Source organism: Patagioenas fasciata, chromosome 23 (genome assembly GCF_037038585.1).
Source record: "Patagioenas fasciata isolate bPatFas1 chromosome 23, bPatFas1.hap1, whole genome shotgun sequence".
In the NCBI taxonomy this organism is placed as follows: Eukaryota; Metazoa; Chordata; class Aves; order Columbiformes; family Columbidae; genus Patagioenas; species Patagioenas fasciata.
Genome location: NC_092542.1, coordinates 5,736,980 through 5,761,972, shown reverse-complemented (window position 1 = coordinate 5,761,972; position 24,993 = coordinate 5,736,980). Strand labels below are relative to the sequence as shown.

Sequence of the window (24,993 nt, the reverse complement as noted above, 5' to 3'; positions counted from 1 at the left end):
TAGCCACGCCCCTTACAGCAGCGCATGCGCATTGGCGGGAAGGGGAGGGGACCCCGCTCCTGTAGGTGGTGGGGTCACTGCCCCCAACCTCCGGGACCGCCACGCTTAGGGGTCCCCAAACTCCGGCACCGTCACATTTTGGGGTCCCAAAGCTCCAGCACTGACAGATTTTGGGGTTCCTGTCCCCAAACCCCAGCACTGTCACGCTTTGGGGTCACTGTCCCCAAACTCCAGCACTGGCAGGTTTTGGGGTCCCTGTCCACAGCTCTGCCATGCTTTGGGGTCCCCAGAATCCAGCACTGCGACATTTTGGGGTCCCCAAACTTTGGCACTACCATGCTTTGGGGTCCTTGTCCCCAGTCTCCAGCACTGACAGGATTTGGGGTACTCCAACCCCAGCACTGCCACACTTTGGGGTCCCTGTCCCCAAACTCCAGTACTGCCCCATTTTGGGGTCTTCAAACTCCAGCACTGTGACACTTTAGGGTCCCCATCGCTGCCACACTTTGGGGTCCTTGTCCCCAAACCCCCATCCCTGCTACGCTTTGGGGTCCCCAAATTCCAGCACTGCCATGCTTTGGGGTCCCTGTCCTCCCAAATTCAAACCAGCCACATTTTGGGGACCCCAAACACTGTCACTGCCATACTTTGGGGTCCAAGTCCCCAGTTTCTAGCACTGGCAGGTTTTGGTGGCCCCAAATTTTGGCAGTGCCACACTCTGGGCTCCCTGTCCCCAGTTTCTATCACTGCCACACTGTGGGGTCCCCAATCTCCAGCACTGTCTCACTTTGGGGTCCCCATCCCCAATTTCCAGCACTATCAGGCTTTGGGGTCCCCAATTCCGAGCCCTACCCCCCTTCTCCAAACCCTCCCATTCACCCCCAAACCCCTGTACCCCCCTTTTCCAACCTCTCTCTGTTCTCCAACATCCCCTGGCAGAAATCCTGCCCTTTTTTCACCCACAAAGACCCCCAAACCCCCCTTTTCCCCCCCAAATCTCACAGGGAGCACAGCAGGGCTTTCCCCACACATCATCTCCACCCCCCCAAAAGGACCAACCATCTCTTTATTTTCCTTTTTATTTGTTAAACTGCTAAAAATTCATCAGGATGGAGGAGGGGGGGGGAAGGGGAACCCATTAACCCCCTTCCCCCCAAAAAAAAATGTACACAAGATTTTAAATATCACCAAAAATCGCTTTTCATTCCTATGCTCGGCCGAGCCGGGGATGACGATGCGGGGGACACCTGAGTCGCGGGGGGGTGACACCTCGCTCACAGCACCAGCGGCTCGGGGGCGGGGGGGGGGTTTGTGTCAAAATTGGGGTGAATTTTATCATTAACGGCGCAGAACATGCCTTTCCGCGCCCCGTGGGGATTTTGGGAGCGGTTACATGGATTTTGGGGCGGTTTGGGGGGATTTTGGGACCATTTGAGGATGGACGGATGTCAACTCAATGGTGTCATCCATCCCTTTTTTGACTTCTTTTTTGGGGGGGGGTGAGACATGCAAAGTTGGGGGGGGAATGAATCGATGGCGGAGCCCCAAACGAAGCTTAAATTGGAGAAGGAATATTTCATACCTCACCCTCGGTGCTCCTGAGGTTTTGGGGGGAAAAACTGCATTTTGCTTGTTCTTCGGATATGTCAAATAATGTTGTGGATGGGGGGGAGAGGTTGGATTGATGAGGAATTTATTTACAGAGGTGGAAAAGCCGCAGCCGAAGCAAAACCCTCCCCGTCCCCCTGCGGCTGGGATGGGATTTAAGGCTCCGACCGGCAAAATGCTCAGTGGGGATGGAGGGGAAAAAGAGGGAAAAAGGAGGAAAAAAGGAAAAAATAGGAAAAAAAGGAGAAATAAAATAGAGAAAAACTTAAAAAGACAAAACATAAAGAAATAGAGGAAAAGGGGCCACGTCATGGCGCTGCCGGTTTGGGGAGGGTTCCTTCTTTTTTGGGTGCTGGAGGTTGTTGACCAAAACTTGGCAGAATTGGCCCATTTTGCCCCTCCCTGTCCCCAGGAAAGGGAAGGAGGGAGATTGTTCTGGAAGGTTCGATCCCTTCGGATTTTCATGTGTCTGAATCTTTGCGAAGGAGGGAGGTGCAAAGACGAGCTGCGGGTAACGAGCCCGCGCACCTTCTCCAATGTACCAATATTCACCCTTTTGGCCGGAAAACAAACCCCGTTCCCAGGTTCTGAGGTGCTGGTTCAGCCTCGAACGGGTTTGGGCTGCTGAGCGACAACAAAACCTTCAATTCTTGGAGGGAACTGGCAGCCAAATTTCTCAGCTTTTGGGAATAATGGGTTTTTTTGAGGAAATAAGTGAGTTTTTTTGCAGATTGGGTCTGATCCAGCACAGGGCAGGGAGGGGAGGATGCCAACACTGGGCTAATTCTTAATATTTTTGGCATTTTCATACAGAAAAAAAAAAAAAGAGTCTGTTCTTCCTTCTAATGGTGTGGAGAACAGGGAGCAGAGCGGCATCGAAAGGGGTGCGAGGCAAAAAGAAAACCAGCTCCAAAAGGCATCGTATTTGTGTCGAGCAAAGGTTTGCAGCGCTGGAAGGTTCCTGGGGGGTATTGCTGTTGTTTTCCTCACAGAGTCCAGCACGGAAATTGGAGAAATTTTGGAGAAATTCCCTTCTACTCGCATCCCGCCAGGAGTTTCGGAGACATACAAAGCCTCTCAAACCCCTGGAAAAGAAAAACCAACCTCAAGAGGATCCTGGATGGCAGATTTCCCTACCTGCTCACCCCAAATCCTCGTCTCGAAGCGTCGCGGCTCCTGTAAACACAACCGGGCTCTCGTTGGGACCCGGTGGGGCAGCGCTGGAGGTTTTGCTTGGATTTTATTGGTGTCTTGCTGCCTAATTCACAGTTTGAACGCCTGTGGGACAGAGCGAGGGCTGGGGAAGGAGAGGGAAGAGCCGCGGGGAGGGAGGGGAGAAGGTGACGGCGGCGAAGGGGCCGGAATTATCTTTTTGCTCCCACAAAGTACAAGGCATTTGTTTTGGGATAATATTTGACGTTTTGTTTCTTGTCCATGAGGCCACCGAATATGATTAACTCCCCTCTGCCTTGCACCACCGTGTGTAAACTGGTTTCGGGCGGCCCCACCACCGAAGTGCTGTTAAACACTTTCCATTTGACTCGTCCTTTTTCCTTCGTGTCTTTAATGTCCAGCACGTACATCTGCATGGGTTTGCAGTTCATGCTCTGGTACAAAGGCTTCCCCACGTTGAGGGACTGGGGAGGGTGGTGGCCCAGGCGGCGGGCGATGGGAGGTAAGGAATGGCCGTCGCTTTGGGTAGAGCCCAAACGCGCCGCCGAACCCGTCTCGGCGCCTGGGGAACCCGGAGAAGAAGCCAGAGGGGGGCTGAGCGCGGCGGAAGCCGAGGGGTTTTTGGAAGAGAGAGCTTTGACGGCTTCCAGGCTCCTCCGGAGCGCGCCGGGGGAAACGGCGCCCGGGAGGGAGCTGGCGACGTGGGGCGGCGTGTGGACGCCGTTGGTTTGCTCGGGGGGGTTCCTGACGCCGACCGTCCTGCTGTCTGCGCCGTCTGTCTGGCAGAGGATGGAAGCCGGTTTCTGGTCCCAGCCGAGGTCGACGGATCCCAAACGCAGGTCTTTCTGCTCCGGTAGCGATCCCCGGCGTGGCGCCAGGGCCAGCCCCGCTTTTAGGTCGTATCCTTCGGCCGTGGAAGGTGTGCTGGGCGATACGAGCTGCACTGGGCTGTCCAAAGAGGCACCGCCGGCCGCCGCGGCTCCGGGTGACAAACTCCCACCGTTGAGCACAGGAGAAGTGTCCCCTCTGGCTGGGGACAGGCTGCCCTCCCGGGATCCCGAGGGGGTTTGTCTCTGCGCTCGGGGTCGCAAGGTGCCCCAGCGGCCGTTGACGCAGGGAGCTTCGTCCGTGTTCCTGACGGGAGACTGGGAGCGGTATTCCCGTGTTTCGGGGACCAGGGCGGGCGGTGTGGCACTGATGGGAGAGGGGCGAGAGTTGAGGCTGGGGCTGAGCGGGGCCCTGCCGCTGGGAGCTTGGCTGAAAACCACAACACACTGTCCCACCTGGAGAGGAGAGGGGAGGGAACAGGTTACACATGGCAGGATGACCCTTGGAATCAGAGAATCATCACTGTGGTTGGAGAGACCCTCAAGTTCATCGAGTCCAACCATAACCCAACTCAAGCACTACCCCCTGTCCCTGAGAACCTCATGTCCGTCTGTCCAGCCCTCCAGGGGTGGTGACTCCAGCACTGCCCTGGGCAGCCTGTTCCAATGCCCCACAGCCCTTTGGGGAAGAAATTGGTCCCCAGATCCAACCTCAACCTCCCCTGGCGCAACTTGAGGCCGTTTCCTCTGCTCCTGGCGCTTGTTCCTGGGGAGCAGAGCCCGACCCCCCTGGCTCCAAGCTCCTTTCAGGCAGTTCAGAGATCAGAAGGTCTCCCCTCAGCTCCTGTTCTCCAGCTGAACCCCCCAGGTCCCTCAGCCGCTCCCATCACACTTGTGCTCCAGCCCCTCACCAGCTCCATTCCCTTCTCTCAACTCACTCCAGCATCTCAAAGTCTCTCTTGGTGCGAGGGCCCCAGAACTGACCCCAAGATTCAAGCTGCGGCCTCACCAGTGCCCAGTACAGCCTTTGTGCTGTATTGGGGAAAAAAATCAGGGATATGGAGCATTCTGGGCAGGCAATAATGATCAAGGGTGTATATGAGAAAGCAGAGACCCCCCCATTTTCTGTACCCTGCAGGCAGGATGGCACCAGAGCTCTGGGGCTCCGTGATCTTCATTCTCCACCTTGAGCGGCTGCCACGTCCAGGGGTTTGCGTGCATGTGCAGTAACCAGGCATCTTTGAACAGCTGTCAAGAGAAACATGACAGATTTAGGAGCCCAGTTTGAGATTTAGGAGCCCGGTTTGAGATTTAGGAGCCCAGTGTGCTGCTGAGATCAACCCATCAGAAGCAGGAGCGGTGCTTTGCTGCTGCAGACAGAGGGACAGTGACCTACATCAAGATCTGACCGCCCAGGGGTGAGTACACCCTACAATGTCCATGGACAAATCCCTTCATCTCCATCTTCTACCCCAGTAGAAAATCAGGGCTAATTCTTCTGAGGCTCAATTAACCTCAGCGAGCTGCTCAGATAGTGCCTGGGGTGCTTTTTTCTTAATTAAAGCAGCTCTAGCAATAGCTAGACAGCTTCTCTGGAAAACCTGCTGCGTGGGTGCCCAGATTTGCAGGATAAAATGCCATCCAGGTAACATGCAGTCCCCCCACTCCCCGATCCAGCACCCACGGCTCTCGGTTGCAGCGAAACACGTGGGGTTCATGCCCACGCTCCCCCCAGGATACTCACTGCATTGGGACCACCACAGCCACCCAGGATTAAGATGGTTTCGTTGTCTATGATGATCTGAAGGGGACAAAGAACAGTGTTTCAGACCAGGAAGGACACACAGCAGCGCCCAGCGCTTTCAGCAAGGGCTTCTCAACCACACAGACCTTGCTGAATTTTGTCCGCCCCAGGATGAGGAGCAGAGCTAGGGTGGAGAGCAGGTTTTGCTGGGCCCAAGGTAAAGCGGGATGTGGGGCTGACCCCACGGTGTTGTCTCAAACAGCTCCCAAAGCAGCTCCTCTCACAGAGGAGAGTGAAAACCCTTCCTGGAGCTGAGCCAGGAACTCAACAGCCTCTGTGCTCAAGGGAAGAAGGTCCAAGGACCAGCTGGGAGGCCACGTGCTCACAGCAATTATAGAATCACAGGATGGTTTGGGTGGGAAGGGACCTTCCCAGCTCACCCAGCCCATGAGCAGGGACATCTTCACCAGCTCAGGTTGCTCAGAGCCCCGTCCAGCCTGGCCTGGGATGTCTCCAGGGATGGTTCATCCACCACCTCTCTGGCCAACCTGGGCCAGGCTCTCACCACCCTCAGGGACAACAATTTCTTCCTCATGCCCTGCCTGGATCTCCCCTCTAGTTTAAAACCATCACCTCTTGTCCTATAGCAACAGGCCCTGCTATAAAGTCAATAAACCACTATTAGATGGTGGTGGTGGGTGAGTAAAGCCCTCATTCTCCTTTTCGAGTGGACGGAGAGAAAGTCGCTTTCAAGCATGACCCATCTGATCTTTTTTGGGTGCCCTGAGATGAACCACACGCTGGGAACCATCCACCACCCTCCTGGGGACCACAAAGGGAATGTGGGGATGGCAGCTGCGACCGAGACACCTGCATCCAGCCAGGTGACTCCCACGAGCTCCCTGCCCCGGGCAGACAATAAAACAGGTACTGCCAGACCCGTGGCTTCGAGCAGGAACAATCCAGCATCGCTCGAACTGAGAACCAGGAGAGCCGAGCAATCAAAAGGGCCTTGAGCCAAACCAACTTGTGATAACGCTTCATTGATCTTACACACCACGGGGGATGATTGCAGGGTGAAAACAGCAATTTGTTTTCTAGAAACGCTCATTAAGAGTTCTGAATCAGGCACAAGACACTGCACGGTACCTGCCTGAGCGGCAGGGAGATAAAAAGCGCCCTCGCAGTGCAGATGGTGAGAGAAAACACGGGCCCGTCGGGCAAAGGTTCCAAGATAATTTGGAGATGGGGAGGTGGCTTGGAGGCGACTTGCAGAGAGCTGCGTGGAAGTTGGAAATGAAACCGCGTCTGGCTTATCTTTGCGGCGTGTGTCGGTGGTGAAGGAAAGCTCACCTGAGACTGCCCGCCTCGCGGGTGAGGGCTGGGCCCGGAGATGTTGGGCTTGGACCAAGCCCACTGCTCAAGATCCAGCACCCAGACGTCGTTGCTCCTGCAAGGATAAGACAACAAGCGGTGACGATACCGCTGGCACAAGCAGAGCCTCAGGGCGTTTGAAATGTGGATTCAGGGCAGAGTTTTACGGCAGAATTATGTTTTTTGCAGGCTGGAGCCTCAAGGAGATTCGCAATGAGATGAAAACGAGCTTAGGCAGCCTGCAGACCCCAAAACCCTGCGAGATTTCCTTCTGAAACGCTATGAACTACCTTGGATCTCCACAGCACACTCCTCGCTTGCAGGAGGATTCTACAAACAGCTTCACCCTAAACTTACATTTGCCGCGATCCCAGCGAACCCCCGAAAACAATCATCTTGTCTTCGATGACACAGCAGGAGTGTCCGGCCATGGGAGGGGGGCCGTGCGTGGTGACGATGCAGTTCCACCTGGGGGAAGAGGGAGGAAGAAAACCCACATTTTGGAAGAGAAAAATGCACCAGATCAAAAGTAAAAGGCAAAATCCCAGGGGACAGCAAAGTCCTGAAGAACACGTTACAGAGGAAAACCTCAGGGAAAACCTCCAAAGAGCCAAATAACAGCGAAACTAATTAGAAATACTAATGTGCTAAACATTTTTAAAGCATGACAAAGTCACAAGGCCAAGTTGGAAATACTGCCCCTTCCAATTAAGTTCGCCCGGAATTATTTCCAATGCGGTTTAATTACAGCGTTTGGACGACACTGCCCAAAAGTGCACTGGATAATGGACACTTTTGATGATGAAAAGTTCTCAATGAAAGAGGAGCAGGAACCATCGCCGCTTTGATAAAGGATTTGCTCCTTTCTCACACAAGCAGGAGTGAGAAAGTCTGGTCAAAAACCGGCCCAACAATGCTTAAAGGGAAAAGGAAAATTCCTGTCACCTCCACGGCCTCTGCTGGATGTTTTATTGTGAGCCCAGGGGCCGGAAAGGCAGACTTTACAAAAACGGTGCTTTATTGCATCTCCAGCGGGGGGGCCACAGGAGCTTTGAGTTTGGACCATTGCTATAAGCCAGACCTCCAGGAGTAAAGGTTTTATCTCTTATTTTCCTCACTGTCTTGCAGCCAAATCGATTAAATGTTTAAAACATTCACATCCTGACTTCCCACCTGGCGATGGGAACACTCAGGAAGTCTGGGAATATTTTAGGTACAAGGTGAGAGCTGTATGGAAGCAACTACCACCCAACACGTGCCAGACGGCAGCGTGTCCATGTCCTCGGTGTTTTTTTGTGCCTTCTTTTTCTTTCAAGGTTTTTGTTTCATTAAGAGCATGGCAGACACCCCAGGATCAGCCACACCGAGGAACACGAGCTTCCCTACGAGCCAGTCCCCGGCACGCTCGGAGAAACACCCTCCGGCGATTCCTGCAGCTGTGTCACAGCTGCGTATTTCCAGGATCAAAGCCTCAACTTCGAATCCAGATGTGCCCTTACCAGTTTTTGGAGGGCGAGTAGGTGTGGATTTCATCGAAGAACCTCTCCGGCTGGTGCAGGGGGTAAGGGCTCGGCCGCGTCCACCCGCCGAAAAGCACCAGCAAGTCCTTGTAGACCACCAGCGTGGCCCCCGCCTTGGGCGAGGGGTACGAACCTGGGCAGGGAGAGAGAAGGGGAAGGTTAGGAAAGCAAACACGGGTTTTACCGAAGCGCGACAACACGGAGAGTCCACCTTTAAAAAAAAAACAGCAGAAAAGAACGCAAAATTACAGTTGGGAGCCTGGGAAGAGAAACTCCTGCCAATTTGTGTCATGGTAATTAGTAGGAGCCTGAAAGCACGTCTCGTGGATGGCAAAACATCTGTCACTCACTGGCAGGAAATTGCTAGCTTTCTAACATATCCCTCGAAATTATTGCTTTAGCGCTGAATAAAAGCAATAATTACCTCCACGTACCCAGTAACTTCTCCCCAAGGAAGGAGGGAGAGCGAATTCCAGTTCCAGCGCATCCGGCGTGGCTCGTGGCCGATCGCCGGGGCGCTCACCAGCGGCAGCGAACACCAAATCCCCCCATTTTTTTTTGCAAAGCGCCGTGATTAAACCCGAAACGCTTCGCTGTGTGAGCTAACAGTCCCTCCTCCAGCCTGCACAACAAAGCGCTGCTCTAAAAAATATCAAGAGACTTTTTTGCTCGGCTTGTTTGAGTTCAAAATGCTCCGCGGGGGGCAGGGACCTGCACGAGTGAGACGATGTGACCTCCTGGGCTGGGTGCTGGTGCGATACGTCGTGCCAGGAAAATGCCGCGTGTGCCAAAGGCTTATGCGGCACTGAGCTCTGTTCTGGACCTGCTGCTGCTCTGTCACGATCCCACTGGCTGCGAGTGCTGGGTCAGACACTGAATTGCTTCCAAGGAGAAGCTAAAAAAGTCTCTCCAGCCAGGGCTGATGCCTCTGAGCATCCTCCTTCCCATGGCTGTCACCAGCATCAGGCACATTTGTAGAATCAGAGAATCATTTTTGGTTGGAAAAGCACCTCAAGATCAAGAGTCCAACCATTCCCCAGCCCTGTCCCTGCCCCATGTCCTGAGAACCTCATGTCCGTCTGTCCAGCCCTCCAGGGATGGTGACTCCAGCACTGCCCTGGGCAGCCTGTTCCAATGCCCCACAGCCCTTTGGGGAAGAAATTGGTCCCCAGATCCAACCTCAACCTCCCCTGGCGCAACTTGAGGCCGTTTCCTCTGCTCCTGGCGCTTGTTCCTGGGGAGCAGAGCCCAACCCCCCTGGCTCCAAGCTCCTTTCAGGCAGTTCAGAGATCAGAAGGTCTCCCCTCAGCTCCTGTTCTCCAGCTGAACCCCTCAGGTCCCTCAGCCGCTCCCATCACACTTGTGCTCCAGCCCCTCACCAGCTCCGTTCCCTTCTCTCCACTCACTCCAGCACCTCAAGGCCTTTCTTGGTGTGAGGTGATCCCGCCACCCCTCTGGCTGCCATTTTGAGCCCTGCGGTGATCTTGGTGCCGCCATTTTGAGCCCTGAGGTGATCTTGGTGCCACCATTTTGAGCCCTGAGGTGATCTTGGTGCCGCCATTTTGAGCCCTGAGGTGAAGGGCCCAATACTGCCCCCAGGATTCACGGTTTGATCTCCCCAGTGCCCAGCACAGGGATTCCTCCACCTCTGCAGTCACACTTTCAAAATAATCATCAATACATCACCTAAAAGATACAGATGTGCCGGGCTGGCTGAGGGAAGCAGGGGCAGCTCAAGGGCAAGGTCACGCACGTGGCCGCAGAACCACAGTCACCTTCTCCAAAAAGGCCGAGACACCAAACAAACCGACCTCCCCCGGCGCCCTAATAGAACTTTGAGAAACATTTTTAGCAGGTAATGACAAGCAGAATGGAGACTATTTTTAAAAGAAACCAGAGCGGCTATTTTAAGATATTGCAACTGAGAAAAGCAATTCGATTGCGATGGGTTCCAGCTGGTGGGTGGGAAGGGCTCGGCCAAAAAGCCACCCCTGGCCAGCCGCAGGGGAGATGGGCACAGGGTCCCTGAGCCCTTTTCCAGGGACAAAACACATTTTTTCTGCTGCTCTCAGGTTCACGGCTATAGGGGAAAAAGGGAATAAAGTTGTGGAGGAGACATATGTAGTGTGGTCAGAGCGATACCTGAGACCAGAGTGCCAGAAGAGGGGCACATTTGGTTCCTCTTTGTTCCCAAATCCCAGTTTTCCTGGCTCATTCCGTGGCTGTGTGTAATTCACTAATCCACACCAGCAGGTTGCCAGCCTAAATATTGCCCCGGCAGAGCATCAAGTTGCTCTCCCAAGCTTGGCATCGCAAACTAGAAACATTTCTACATAGTCTGTGGAGAATCGGCTGGTTAGGCTTCTCCACTGAGGATGCCACAGGCTGAAAGGTGCTGGGCTTAAATTGGGTTATTTTTATATAAAAAGGGCTAGCTAGAGTAATTCTAAAATGGAGAAACAGATTGGGTCTTTGCTTAGAAAGGTCTGGGAGGGCGCAGAGAAAGCCACCCACCCTCCTAGTGCTGTAACCCGAAGGTCAACCCCAGCCTCAGCCAGTGAGTCGGTTCCAAAATGAGTCAACGAGCTGCAAACAGCCCAGGGCAGAGGCTAGTCCTGGTTTTTCAGGAAGCTTTGCCTGCTACTGGATGTTGTACGGGTGTAAATGAGCGGAGCTGCATTCTGCAATGCAGGAGAAATCTCAATTTTACAGGTCAAAGGAAGAGCTGACCTCTCAAAGCCTCTTCCAAGCAGACTGTTGGGTTACCACAGAATAGTTTGGGTGGGAAGGGACCTTCCCAGCTCATCCAGTCCATGGGCAGGGACATCTTCACCAGCTCAGGTTGCTCAGAGCCCCGTCCAGCCTGGCCTGGGATGTCTCCAGTGATGGTTCATCCACCACCTCTCTGCTCAACCTGGGCCAGGCTCTCACCACCCTCAGGGCCAACAATTTCTTCCTCATGTCCTCATGTTATCTACAGATGCTCTCATACCAGAGAGGGCTTCAGTGATTTTGCATTCGAGCAGAAATCCGTGAGCAAAGAGCTGCTGAAACCTGGAGAATTCACACCATTCTCTGCTGCCACCGTCCCCAGGGAGGGCAGGAGCGGCGACGGCTCTTGGTGACCTCAGGTCTCAAGTATGAGGAATGCAGGGACCAAGGTACGGCAGCAGGGACATCAAAGGGACACGGCTTAATTATATGGGGCCCCGTAACGACCTGCTCAAAGTCCGAGCTCTCTGGAGTAGGCGCCGAGCGGCGTTTCAAAGGTTTGCAGGAACATACTTGACGTGGGAGGGCTCCTTCCTCGCCGGGATTAAATGAAACGGCTTCTGTTCCTCACCAGGGACTGAAGTGCCTGTAGAAGAGCATCGTTAGCTAATTGCACCGGTTCCAGTTGCTCCCTGGGTCGGAGCACACAGGACGACTCCTGGCTGGGTTTCCGAGCTCCACACCCCGATAACACCATCCAGTCTGATATCAGATTATCTTTCCTTGGGGATAAAAATCCAAGCACGCAGACGATGCAGCACAATTAACTACCCCTAAACATAGAAGGCAACATTCTATTTCCAGCTGACGCTGTTTATTCGGTCGGGATGAGGAGCTAAAAGCCGGTCTGAGCTATTTTTTTTCCAGTTGATGGATTTTCCTGGCTTGCAAAGCAGATACGGACTTTTCAAAACAAACAAACAAAGATCTCTGGCTTCCACGGATGTTTGGAAGAGAAATGCCAACCTCTAATCGCTTCTGACACGAGCTCTGGCCGCTATCTATTTAGGATCTGTCCGTATAAGCATTTTTTAAAGCCCATTTATTCAGCTCTCTAATGCAACCGGAGCAGCACACGCAGAGCTCAGCGGCCACAAAAACCCGGCTGCAAGGGCACGTGTAACATGAATTTCCAGATCAGCCTTTTACCTACAGCAGGCGCAGCCCCGAGCAACTTTGAGGATGAAATACCAAGTGGAGCTTAAAATAAAAAGAGAAAAAGGAGGAAAAATAAAAAGCAGCCGGTGCCTGATTTGATGGGGTTATCCAGATGGAAAGAGCAGTTCAAATGGATGTTGTTTGGGGAAATACTGGGATGCGCTGGAGTGGAGCTGGAGTCTGTACCGGCTTGGAGGGAAGGTTGAGATATGGAAAGAGTTCTGGGGTTGTGTCAAGGGGATACATTTGGGGGAATTTTGTTATGGTGGACTAAGCTTTCTGGAGATAAATGAGACAATAATGGCCCAGGGATGTTATTGCCAGATCTGATGGGTTTTTTTAAAGCCATATTAGCTTCAGTAAGAGACGATGGTGCAACTCAGGCGAGTCGATCCCTGTCACCGTCAGCCGATTCATGGGAAATGCCATGATAAACAGCCGCTTTTCCAATTTCCAAGTGAAGAAATGAAGGCGAGCTCATCCAGTGGATTTCCATGTGCGAAGGAAGGTTCAAAAACCACCCGCGATGCGCACAGCAAAGGGGCAGAAAACCATCCCAGGGAAGGGTTTGGGGTGAACAGCCACTCCCTGGACCAGGACAAAAAGGGACAAGGTGACCGGGGCTCAAACCACGCTGGAAAAACAGCAGCTGCACGCCAAACCCTGCAAACAAATTAAACTTGTTCAACAAATTACGCCCGGCGCAAGGATGTGCTTAATTTGGTGGGTGCGTTATCAGCAGAGAAATTCCAGAGAAAAAGCCAGAGGGAGATGCTGAACCTGCATCATCAGGTACAAAAGCAACATTTGCTGGGGTTTCCTAAATGGTTTGGACCTCTGCAAAGTCACAGAGTTTCAATATAAACTGGCTGCAGAAAACCAGAGTTCAGTGGGATTTGACCCCGAGGAGCTCGTGTTGCTTCAGGAGAGTCAAAAAAGAGGGAAAAAGCAAATTATTTCTTTAAGAAGGGAAAAAAATGGAGCCAGCTGGTGATGTCACAGCAGAAATGGAGCTAAAAGGAAGGCCTGGACTTACTGTGCTCTGCCTCGGACTAACAAAGCCCCATCTCAGGCCTGGAACCGGCCGTCCCGATGCTGCTTTAAACCGCACACATCTCTGCGGGATGCGGAATGCGGGTAAAACCTGTTGTCCTGCATCCCATGGACCCGCAGCAGCCGCTCTGATGCTCGGTCTGGATTTGTTAGTCTGGGTTTTAGGCTGGCAGAGACTTGAAGATGCCAAATCACAGGTCCTAACCCAGAAACCTCACCTTCACCTGGTTTTATCCCCAAGATGTTCAAATCGGCACTGGCACTGTGAATATTTTTAAGCCTAGCTTTGACTAGGCCTGCCTAAACCTTAAAGCTTTTAAGAGCCAGGAAAGGATCTTCTTCCCTTACCAAAGCCACTTCCTTGTTTGGAAGAGAACAGGAATTCAGCTTTGCAAGAGCTTAAAGAAAAATTGAACAAGATTTGATTTGTTTTTTGTGGGCACGTGTGGCTGGCACCTGCAAAACACCTCTCGGGTAATGGGGGCAAAAATATCTGTGCACCATTTTTTTGCAAGTTATGGAGGGTATGGAACCAAACCACAGTGGCTTAAACTGATATTCACACACAGAAAAAGCTGAATTTCCACCCTACAATGACGCAGGCTCATGGTGCAAGCCCAGTCGAACCTCCAGCATGGAACCAAAGGGCTGGTTTCCTGCAATCTTGACAAAGCAGAGGTAGAAATCCCCACCGGGAGGATAAGTCACCCCTGAGCTTTTGCAATGTCATAGTCATGTTTATTCTTTCACCCGGGAAATTCTTACACACTGTGACTCCGAGGCCGATAAAGCTGCTGAAAAGGAGAGGCAGTGCTCTCTGAACCCCGTGCAACAGGATTACTGAGTCACTCGGCGCTAATGCTCAGCAAAAATGTCCTTACGCAGCACGTTGAGCAAACAAGGGATGAGATTAAAGGTGGCAGAACGCCCCGGGGCTTTGCCCCTTCCTCAGTCGCCGCAATTCCTGCACCTCGAGGTTTAACTGGGGTCCATCCCGAGCGCTTCTCACCAACAGCATCGCTCCGAGGTGCTGAGTCCTTTACAGTGAGGTCACCTCGGGTTCCCTCTTTGCGATCACCTCACCCGCTTTTGGGAAATGCAAATTTGGCCTTGGCGGTAAAAGGTGCCGCTGTTGCAAAAGCTGCTTTTCCCTCGAGGCGGGTGGAATCCGAGCGCCAGCCAGCGATCCACCTCCCTCCGCTTTAATACTTGTTTCTTTTCCTCCTCTTGAGCGGTACCGTACCCTGCAGACTTTCAAGTGATTTGAGTAACAGTCTGTCATCCTACACAAAACAGCTCCGGCGCTAATTAAAGAGCTCAGCGCTCGGCCGATCGGCTCCTGTGACTCTTGGCTTCCCCTCCAGGAGGCAACCGGAGGGATGGAAATTGGGCTACACAACGAAGCAGTAACCGGTTAATTGTAGGGAAGGGAGGGAGGAACGTGTGGGTTAGCGGAGGAGCGTGCTTGCTATGCTGAGCTCCGCGCTTTTCACCCCAGCCACGTTCCCCTTTCGTTTGCCGCGGCACGAGGCTTTTCGGACATCGGAGAAGCCCCAAATTACGGGTGTTTTCAGGAAACGGCCGCTGTGTAATTTGGTGAGGTTACAGCTACCATGGGGCTAAACAAAGCTCAACCCTCCTTTAAAGAGCGACCGGCCAGAAAAGTCAACTTCAATAAATAAATGCAAAAAGCTCAACATTTGCTGCAAAGAAAGTTCAGCCGCTTAGTGAAAATCCCAGTACGATACACAAAGGGACATTCAGTCCGGCTCTTCGCATCCTCCTTCCCTCTTATTTTACTTTCCAAGCCACCCAAGCACTGCGCTTTTCTGGCTGTTCCACTTTAATGCCAAACTGGCTGAATATTTCATGTCCGGAATAAATATTCACCTTTTTGGATCGTGGACAAGCATGAGCTGGTGCTTTGTCATTCCACAGAATTAAGGAGATTTTACAGCAGATGCTTTTGTGAAAGATGTATTAACAAAATCAGGCTGTGAGCATTTATAAAGTCTCTGGAAGCACATCTCGCCGGCCAGGGGCTATACCCTAAAGTGAATATTGTGTATTAAATCTGGGGTATTACATATGTAATCTTGGTGGACAGGGTCCTTAGGCAAAGGCACAACAGCAGCATCAGCTTAAAGGAGGAAAATCACCCTCTGGGGCGCCTCGCAAGGAGCTTTTGCCGATAGATGTCAGCACCGTCTGCCCGAAGCCTCCAAGCAGGATTTTTCCAAAAGCTCCTCAAAGCTCCTTCCCGGCTGACAAGGCTCATTTAGCCTCGGGATAAGTGGGGTTTTATTCCACCGACCCCAAAAGGGAGCGTCTCCGAAGGTGAACGTACCCGCCGAGGAGGGAAAGCTTGGCGAGAAACCCAAATATTTCGATAATAAAACGCCCGGGGGAGGTTGTGGTCGGACAAAGCTCCATCGCACCTCAGTACCTCCCGCCCGGGATGACGGCACCAGCCTCGGGCAGGAGCCGGATTGGGTTATCAGCTTCCAAGGCATTAATTATCTCGGAGACAACACCAATATAAACACCAGTGTGTGGGGTTGGGGCGGCCGTTTCGTATTTTTTTAAGCCTTCTTTCCTCAAAAGGAAATAAAAGGAGGAGGATTCACGCTGCCCCAGCTGCTCTCGCAGCCTCCTTACAGTTTGCAAGTATCTTGGCTGGAGTCAGCCGAACTCGGACAAGCACAAAGCCACCACAAGGCTATGAAATCAAATGTCAGGATAAAGTTATACCCCTGAAAGAAAAAGAAATCTGTATAGAATAATAAAAAGCTCTTGCAAAATCAACCCTGAAGTACCGGTTTGAAAGATTACCCGCCTGCACTTTGACACCATGAAAACTTAAATCATTTGCTGGCTTTCTGAGGCAGAGGAAAGAGTATTAATGGAGAGATTCCTACTCAGCATTTCAACAGCAGGTGCTCAAAGTTTCACCCAAATCTAAGGCACACGAGACATTAACGTTCCCGACTCACTGGGAGCTGCCGGATGCTCAGCACCATCAAGGAGACACAGCCACTTGTCTATATAAGGACTCCCAACCCCAGGAACCTATTTTTGCAGATTGCAGACTTCTTCTTTACCAACAAGCCTGCAAATAGTTTTCCCCAATTTTGGTAGAGCGTGATTTTCAGATGGCCTGGAGGTCATTTTTTAAAATGAACACATACTGATGCCGAAAAGCGATGTGCAGCTGCCCCAGCCCTGCTCCAGGGCACCTTCATGTGTCGCAAACGGGGACCGTGGAGGCAAAGAATTCTCCGCATCCATCCCAGAGGCTGATAAAGGCGATAGTGGGAAAAATTCCTTGTTAATCTCTGGAGGGATCTGCGCTTCTCTCTGGCAATCTAAGTCTGACAAGGTTAAAGCAACAAGCTATTTTTCATGCTTCTAGGCTTAATTCACGCTGATAAGTGTCTTAAGAAGGGCTGCTCTGCGCAGAGAGACAAATGCCATATGAGCAGATTTAAAATAGAATCATAGAATCATTTTGGTTGGAAAAGCCCCTCAAGATCATTGAGTCCAACTGTTTCCCTACCCTTGGTACCACCCCATGTCCCTGAGAACCCTGGCTTTTAGGGACAAGTCCAGGGTGTTTTACTAAGCACACAGCAGGAAAAGGGAGCTGGGGACACGGGATGTGAGACCACCCAGCTCTGCCCCCGTGTGCAGCCACACCACGTCCTTACGTGCAACTGAAACCTCTTCATCTCGACCCATGTCTTGCCAAATTAATGTACACCTACACGGCACCTCCGGAGCTCTGTCTGGGGTGGGGGATTTATAAAGGGTGGTGTGGGGGATTTACCTGGGATGGGATCGAGGAAGAAACAATGATTAAGAGCATTTTTATAGCTTCACCTACTCCTTAAGATTCAACTCTACACCATTTTTATGCATTAAGATTCCCCGTAGGTTGCAATGTCACCTGCACCCAGGAAGACACCAGCCAGCGCTTTGCACCCTAAATGTAGAATCACAGAATCATTCTGGTTGGAAGAGATCCCTAAGATCATCCAATCCAACCATAACCCAGCCCTGTCCCTGCCCCATGTCCTGAGAACCTCATGTCCGTCTGTCCAGCCCTCCAGGGCTGGTGACTCCAGCACTGCCCTGGGCAGCCTGTTCCAATGCCCCACAGCCCTTTGGGGAAGAAACTGTTCCCAAGATTCAACCTCCACCTCCTTCCCCAGCTCCATTCCCTTCTCTCCACTCGCTCCAGCACCTCAAGGTTGCTCTTGGCATGAGGGGCCCAAAACTGCCCTGGGACTTGAGGTTTGGCCTCACTGGGCCCAGCACAGGGGATGGTCACTTCCCAAGTGACAGATCATCGCAAAAAGGTCACACACCCAATTTGTGTGTGTTTTCTACCTCCACGTCCCTGGCGTAATTCATTCAACCGGGTGTCCATCCCGAGGGGTACGAGCTGCCCCGCGCACGATGGGTGATGTTGGGTGAGGGCGATTCAGAAGGTGACAGATCCAGATGATGAAAAGCTTTCTGAGGTTAAACACAAACAGCAAGAGAGGTCACGAGAGCAGATGATAAACCGAAGGGGTGGTAAATGTGTGTTGTTAAGCTAAACCCACTCAGATCAGGCATCTCAGCGCAACCACAGAGCGACCCTATTGCACCCAACAGCGATGGATTAATTAACCTCCTGGACCCCACCTCTGGAACACAAGCAGCGCTTTCCCAATGAGACATCAGAGCTTTTGGGAAAAAGACAAAACCAAAACCTTCACCTGATAAATTTTCATCTCTTGCCCTTGAAATATTTAATAATGCACATTTCATTAGAGATGTTTTTCAAAACCACCCAAGCGAAGAAAGGAACAAATTAACACCCTGTCTGCCTCAGACAGGCGAACCAAGGGGCCGAAAGGCACCAAGGATCACCCGAGCTGCGCCGAGCCGCAGCCCAGAGCCTGAAAAACAAGCTCTGGGTTTGCTCCCTGGTAGGGCTGTAATGAAGTTTAAACTCTCTATTGAGGGCTATTGGCTCCTTTGGAAAACAGGGTGTAGCTTGCTGGTTCCAAGCGCTGCAAACCCAGCTGCCCTGCAACGTTGCACTTTGCAAAAGGAATGATTTAAGGTGTTGCAGACACAGTTTTCACCCGGGAGCAGCAGATTGCTGCCCTGTGTACATCCAACAGGGCAACCTCTGCGCACTTTGCAGCATTTCTATGTGTACCACCAGCTGGATTTCCCTGTTTACTAGGATTCTTCTTCAAAAGATGCACTTTTGCCTTTTATTTCCACGCTGGAGTTTGACATTTTAAATAGGCTTCATCCTTCAGCGCTTCTCATCCCTCCCAACACCAGGTTGGAGGATACAGCTGTCAAAGGCTACTATCGCTTTACTGCTGGTTCCTCACCTCCTTGCAAACCTGTGAGCCCAAATTGGGGAAAAAACTCAATGTATTTACTAAAAGAACAGAGCTGTGCGCTAAGCAAGCTCCAGGCAGGCAGCAGACTCACCAGAATTAAGGCAGAGTTTCCAACAGGGTCAAGCCACTCCGGGCTCCAAGAGCATTTTGATCACAGCAGGGAAGTCAGGGATATTGTTTATAACGATAAGACAAAGTTTTAGCTCTGCAAATGCACAAATAGCCCCTACTGCTGCTAAACTCAAAGGGCAATAAAGGAGAAAACTAAACCAGGTCAGGAAAAGAGCCAGAGGAAACTATTCCTCTTTGTTCGATTCCCGTGCAGCACGTATTGCAAGGGATTTCCACCCGTTCCACTAACCTGTTCTACTCTGAAATACCAGACACCCGCAGCCAGTAGCCGGAGTCATAATTAGAGACGTGATTCTGTGCCAGATATCAGCTGTTCACTCATCTGGATTCCCAGGAGCAGCTGTGACCTGGCTCCAGCGCGCTCAAGGTGATCCTGAATTTCTAATACAAAATTAGGTGCGCCTGCAATTAAAAAGGGACGTTCAGCACTGCGCTGAGCTCAGACGCACGCGGGGGCACAAGGAGCTCCCCTCTCAAGAGTTGCCAGTGGAAATGAGACGGGCTAAATTTTGCAAGTTTATTTTCAAAACCTGCTTCTCCTGGTTTCATTCCTTGCATATCTGGGAATGGGTTTGGTTTTGCTAAGAAATGTCTCGCCAATGGTGTCTTGTGGTCCACAGACAGAATGCTGCTCTACAGAGGACACTGGCACGGTCAGGGCAGGATTTTGGGGATTTTTTTAATATCCAAAGCAAGGATGTGCCTTGGGTCACTCGCTACGTTACCGTGAGGCAAATCCCTCTGCAATGGGAGCAGGAGAATTGCAATACAGGGTCAGAGCGGAGGACTTAGCGAACGAGTCTCGGCTGGTTACTGCTATTCAGGAAAACAATGCAAAACACAACCAAGGACTGAACAATCTGCAAAATATGAGTTTTAAATCCAAACAAGATGGTTTCCACTATTGTAACTTGTTTTACTCTTTAGAAACCCACCGACCCTTTGGATTGCCACTATGAAGGTGACACACGGATTTGCGGATGCGTAGGGCTGGACGTCGGTCGCGTAACAACGTCCCTTCCTCGCAAAGTCCAGCCTGTCACCTTTTGGACTGGATGCTCTCCAGAGCTCCTTCCAACCCCAATCTGCTGCAGGTCCCGTCTCCTCTCAGCTCCACAAAGCTCCCGTCACCCGGGAGGGCCCCCAGCTCACCCTGGATCGGGACCAGCGCCATCAAACTTCACCAACTGTTTTGCAAACTTGCCACTGTTTTCTAGAAGGAGATGATGAAAAACGATGAAAACATGGCTTGCTTTTTTATTCTGTTTTGCTCAGGGCAAGGTTTTTGCGCAGCTTCGTCAAGGGCAAACCGCTCCGCTTGCGCTCAACGACTAACGGGTGTTTTTTGGCTCTCTCAGCCCAAAGAGCCTCCCACCGCACGGGGACCACATCTGATATAACCACCTGGGGCAGGTGACAGCAGAGCCTCTCCTGCCTCCTTCGGGCTGTTCGTTTTGTTGACACAACACCATCAAAAGCACCTTCCCCTCAGCTCCGGAGGGGAAACCCCATCCTCAAACCCCAGCAGCTCCCACTCAAACACGGAGGGGACAGAGCCAAGAGGAACCGACCGCGGAGAGGTGTTATTTTTTGTACACTTACTGTGTCTCGTTGAGCCTACGCAGGAGGTTTTAAGCACAAAGCTGATGGCCCCTACTCATTTTCAGGCTAAAACAATAAGACACAGGGAGTATCAGCTGCTCTGATGTGGCAACATCACAATGCTGTGAACACGGACAAAGAGAAAAGCATCTAACCAACGTCTCCTTCCCTGGAGACATTCAAAGCCCGCCTGGACACCTTCCTGTGCGACCTCACCTAGGCGTTCCTGCTCCAGCAGGGGGATTGGACTAGATGATCTTTTGAGGTCCCTTCCAATCCCAAACATACTGTGATACTGTGATACTGTGAGTTTTGCCTCTGAGTCTGTTTCTATCCTGAAAAAGAGATGAGAAGCCTTCCCATCTCCCCAGCAAGAGCGAATGCAGCACCAAAGAAGCACCAGGAAACAAATCCTGGGGAGGTTTAGCCCCCCAGCGGAAGGGTGGACGTGGGGCCGGCAAACACCAAAAACGGAGCCGCAACTCCCCTGATATCAGAGCGGGATGTTGCAGCCTGGCAGTGATAAAACACACGGTGTCAAGAGGGGAAACTGGGTTTTTCAAGCTCTTGTCTTCCCACATAGCCGTAGAGAAGATGGTAGCAAAAGGGGGATTGTGCTTGGCCAAGGATGATAAAGCAGGAACAACAAGGAGGATGCACAGAGTCCATAGGTCTTCAGCTATCATTCGTCTCCCTGCAAAGACCAGGTCTTTGTATCATCATTCCCAAGTAAAAGACACTATAAAAAACCCCTAACCTTCCACCTCTGTCCTGCAAACACAGGCAAAAAGGGATTTCTCAGTTTAGTGTGGGGTCCTGGCAGACAGAAGCCAAGCGCAGGGCTCCTGAGGAATATAACAAACACAGGAAGGGAGAAAATCTGCAGAAATACAGTCTGGAATAGCACAGGCAGGCCAGAAGGAGAACTGTCAGGGGATACGCTCTCAATCTTGCCTATAAATTATTCGCTGCAGCCTGAGGATGTCGCAAACGGGAGAGACGGACGACGGGTTTGGGTCAGCGCTGACGGCCGGGGCAGCGTCTCCCAGGACGTGCCTGCAGTTCTCATCACGCAGAGATGGATCTCAGCAAGAATGTCTCATGGAAACACGACAAAAGTTCCTCCCCAAAAAGCCAAAATCCTGAGTTAGCCACCTCCAGGCATCAGCAAAACCCTCACCGGGCGCACTCCTGCGTTATCTGTTGCGTTAAGTCCTGGGATTTCCCGTTTCCAAGGGGTTTTGTTTCTTCCCTGGGCTGTTTCGGCTGTAGGAGAGCTCGTTTCTGGGGAGCAGCGGAGGGCGGTCGCCCCCAAAGTCACGGCTGTGAGAGCGGCGTGCCGCGGCTTGAGCTTCCGAGGAGCCGGGACTAACCCTCGCCTCTAGCTGGGTAAACACACTCCAGCCTAAACCACCTCCCGGCCTCCATCGGCTTCTTCTCTAGGCAGATAAGCTCAAAGTGCCCAGATTAATTATGCAAATAAAGGCAGAGAAAAGCACCCCCAACCCGTGGAGAAAGGCACCTGCCCCCCAGGGACCACCTACCCCGGGATAACATTGCCGGCTGCCCACGTTAAGTCATTATTACGCCACTAATTAGCGCTCCCCCCACCTGCTCCAGCGAGACTTGGCTGTGGGAGTGAAGGAGGTGGAAAAGTAGCTCCAAAGGGGCCAGAAAATCTTGAGGGAGGAAAAAGTTGAGAGACATTCCACGTTCCTAAAATAGAGATCCTGCTGCCTTCCACCCTCCTTTGTAGAGCATTAAGCCCCACCAGGAAAAAGAGCTACATAAAAGCTGGAGATTTATTCTCTTGTTCTGCTCCAGCCTAATAAGTAGAAAGTCAATGCCATTGTTTTAGATCTAAGGCAAAAAATACTTTGAAACCTCAAAAATTAGGGTTTTTTGAAGCAATTATCTCCCTCCTCTGTCTCCGAGACTAAAGAAACACGGGCCAATTATTTCTTTGAAGGATAAATATTTACTCCTAAATGAAGTGCAGCAGCTTGGGCTGGAGATGAATTCCCTTGCTCTGATGTCATCTAATGCCTCCAAGTAAGAAAACCCAAATGAAAACAGGTCTGAAGAAACAACAACAACGGGTGTTTTCTCCTGGAAAAGCCCTTTGGAGAGGGGAAAGGGATGAAGCTGCTGTAGCTCACCTGAGCCAGGTCTAAGGCACTGCCCTGCCCGGCTCTCATTAGCTGAGATGGCCATGATTAACGAGGGCGCAAGAGGAACGTGATCAAACATCTCCACGCAAGAACTTCTGGAAAAGCCGCCGTCTTACGGATTCTATAGGGTGGGTTTTACTCCGGAATAAGGGCAGGGGTGGGAACTCCTCCTCCTCAACCTCTGCGAGCAATTAGCCTGCGCACACATCAAGTGTTAATCAATCAACGCCAGCTCTTTTTTTAAAACTGAAATCCCTCCCGTCTTATTTATATCTCCGAAACCTGAATTTCAAAGCTCTCTCTGCTTTTGCCCCCTCCAGTCACTGTTCTTTCCCAGGCAGGAGGTGCCAACCTTCTGGTTAAGGACTAAAAGACAATAAAATAGCAGTTATGTGTAAAGAAAACCAGCGGCACAGGCGCGGGGTGACTCATCTCCTCTGAAGCCGGAGGAACAAGAGCGCTCTCTGTTCGGCGAGACCGCCCCAAGTTTCAGTTGCGATCCCATCTCCCTCCACGCGCTTCATGACAGCAACGCAGAAATATTTCCTCGGGGGATCTTCCCATGGGACTTAACTCTGACACATATTCCCACAGGACTCGTTCTTTTCGCAAAAGCGGCATTTGTTCGAAAGGCAGCGGGAATTGGACTCGGCGAAACATCGCGAGAACGGCGTGGAGCCGGGTGCCGGCGGTCGGGCTCGTTAACGCGGTTTGCAAGTCGCGGCCCCACATTTAATCTGACGTAAGAACTCGCTGGGCTGCAAGAAGAGATGTCAGAGCAAAGATCTGCATCACCTGGGGTGCTGTTTGTACCACTCCCGGCCTCTTCTCCACCCCTCAGCAGAGGGAAAGTGCTATGGTAGGGAGGGAGGAAGAGCAAGAGATGGTTTCCATGCATCTCTAGACTGTGGTTTGGTTTTTAACTCCATTTTAAGCCCACGACTGCTTAATTCTCATCTGTAGGTATCATACATTGTGTGTGCGGGCGCAAAAATAAACAATATTAAGGTTTGCATAGACTGGTATCCAACGAGCAGTCACCAAGCACCAAGTTACGTGTTAACACTTCAAAGTGACATCTGAGCCACTCCAAGATAACACCAGCACGCAGAAACATCCGGATTTTGGAGGACTTTGTGTAAGAAAAAAGCATCGGATGAGAAAATAAGACTTTAAAACAAAATAACTGAGTAATCCACAATATTTAGAGCATGTGGAGGAGGGTCAGAGGGAGCCTGGATCCAAGCAGATAAGTCAGCAAGGAGCTCTTGGAGGGTGCTGAGCTTTTCTTCACCCCACTCTTCATTAAATGTTAAAAGCTTTTGCTGGAAAAGCTAATTTAATATTAACACCCCTCCAAGAGCTTCCCCAGTGTTATTTTGGTCCAATTCAGAAACATAAGGAAAACAAGCGTGCAGCGGGTGACATTTGGAGCCCGAAAACCAGCGTGGGAAAGGATTTTGCGGCGTTTTCCTGCCCCGCTCGCGGGCCGCAGGAATGTACCTGTTTTCCCACGCTCGCACGGGCACGTCTGCTCCACTCCTCAAAATACCTCCAGTGGCAGCTACTAAAGTTATGAAAAACAATAAAAATCTCAGCGCTGGGACAATGATTCTTATCAACACACGTTCTCGTAGGCGCAGGTGTCGCTGGTCCTGCGTGGATGTTTTGCGGCAAAAAACCAAATGGATATAAACTGAAAAAAAGGTCGGATAGTGATAAAAGACGGGGGAAAATACAGAATCAGACCAGCCAGCCACCAGGATGAGGTAAATTTGGATGAAGTGACACGCGGTGCCTCTCACCCGATGCCAGGGGCCGGATCCACTCCTTGCTGTTCAGGTCCAGTCTCCAGAGGTCGTTGAAGGCGGCGTTGCAGCTGCTCTGCGTGCAGCCGCCGAACACGTACATCGACTGGTTGGCGTCGTAGTAACACGCACCTGCGAATAAAAACAACGCACGGGTGAGCTGATTCTCCGAGCTTCACGTTTTTGGGTGGAAAAAAGAGATTATTTTCTTTTCTTTTGGATGGGGAAAACGCAAACGGGCGGCCCCAACTTCAATAAAACCACGGGCTGGCTTAGGAGTGTCCCTGGAAAGCTCCAGCAAGAACCTTGTGAGATGATGATCCCCTCAAGCAGAGCTGCTCCTGAAAGCGCAAAGAAAGCTGCCTTAGGAGCCTGCAGTTAATTAGATCAGCTACAATTAATGCACTCAGCACGCTTACCTTCTCTAAGCTAGTTTATATGGTTTACAGATTGAGGAATTAAGGCTAAGAAACTGGTCTGTGTACCTAGACCTAGTCACTTATTCTATTTTTCTACTGTATAATATTCTATTTTTATAATATTCTATTAAATACTACTCTATTTTTCTATTATATAATATTCTATCATTCTATTTTTCCAAACCTGACAGTATTTCACCACAGAAAAGCAGCACTGACACACA

General features: G+C 51.4%; 1 protein-coding gene across 1 annotated transcript in view; it reads right to left on the bottom strand.

The window, feature by feature from the left end:
• Positions 1–1,063: 1,063 nt before the first annotated feature.
• FBXO42 (F-box protein 42) overlaps positions 1,064–24,993 on the bottom strand; it is a 46,502-nt gene continuing 22,572 nt past the window's right edge. Inside the window, exons 4-10 of the mRNA XM_065854970.2 lie at positions 24,348–24,482; positions 8,226–8,379; positions 7,084–7,194; positions 6,706–6,802; positions 5,353–5,409; positions 4,740–4,856; positions 1,064–4,064 (exon numbers count right to left, since the gene is read on the bottom strand). Of these exons, the coding sequence (XP_065711042.2) occupies positions 2,973–4,064; positions 4,740–4,856; positions 5,353–5,409; positions 6,706–6,802; positions 7,084–7,194; positions 8,226–8,379; positions 24,348–24,482 (1,763 nt within the window). The 3' untranslated portion in view covers positions 1,064–2,972. The remainder of the gene's footprint in view (positions 4,065–4,739; positions 4,857–5,352; positions 5,410–6,705; positions 6,803–7,083; positions 7,195–8,225; positions 8,380–24,347; positions 24,483–24,993) is intronic.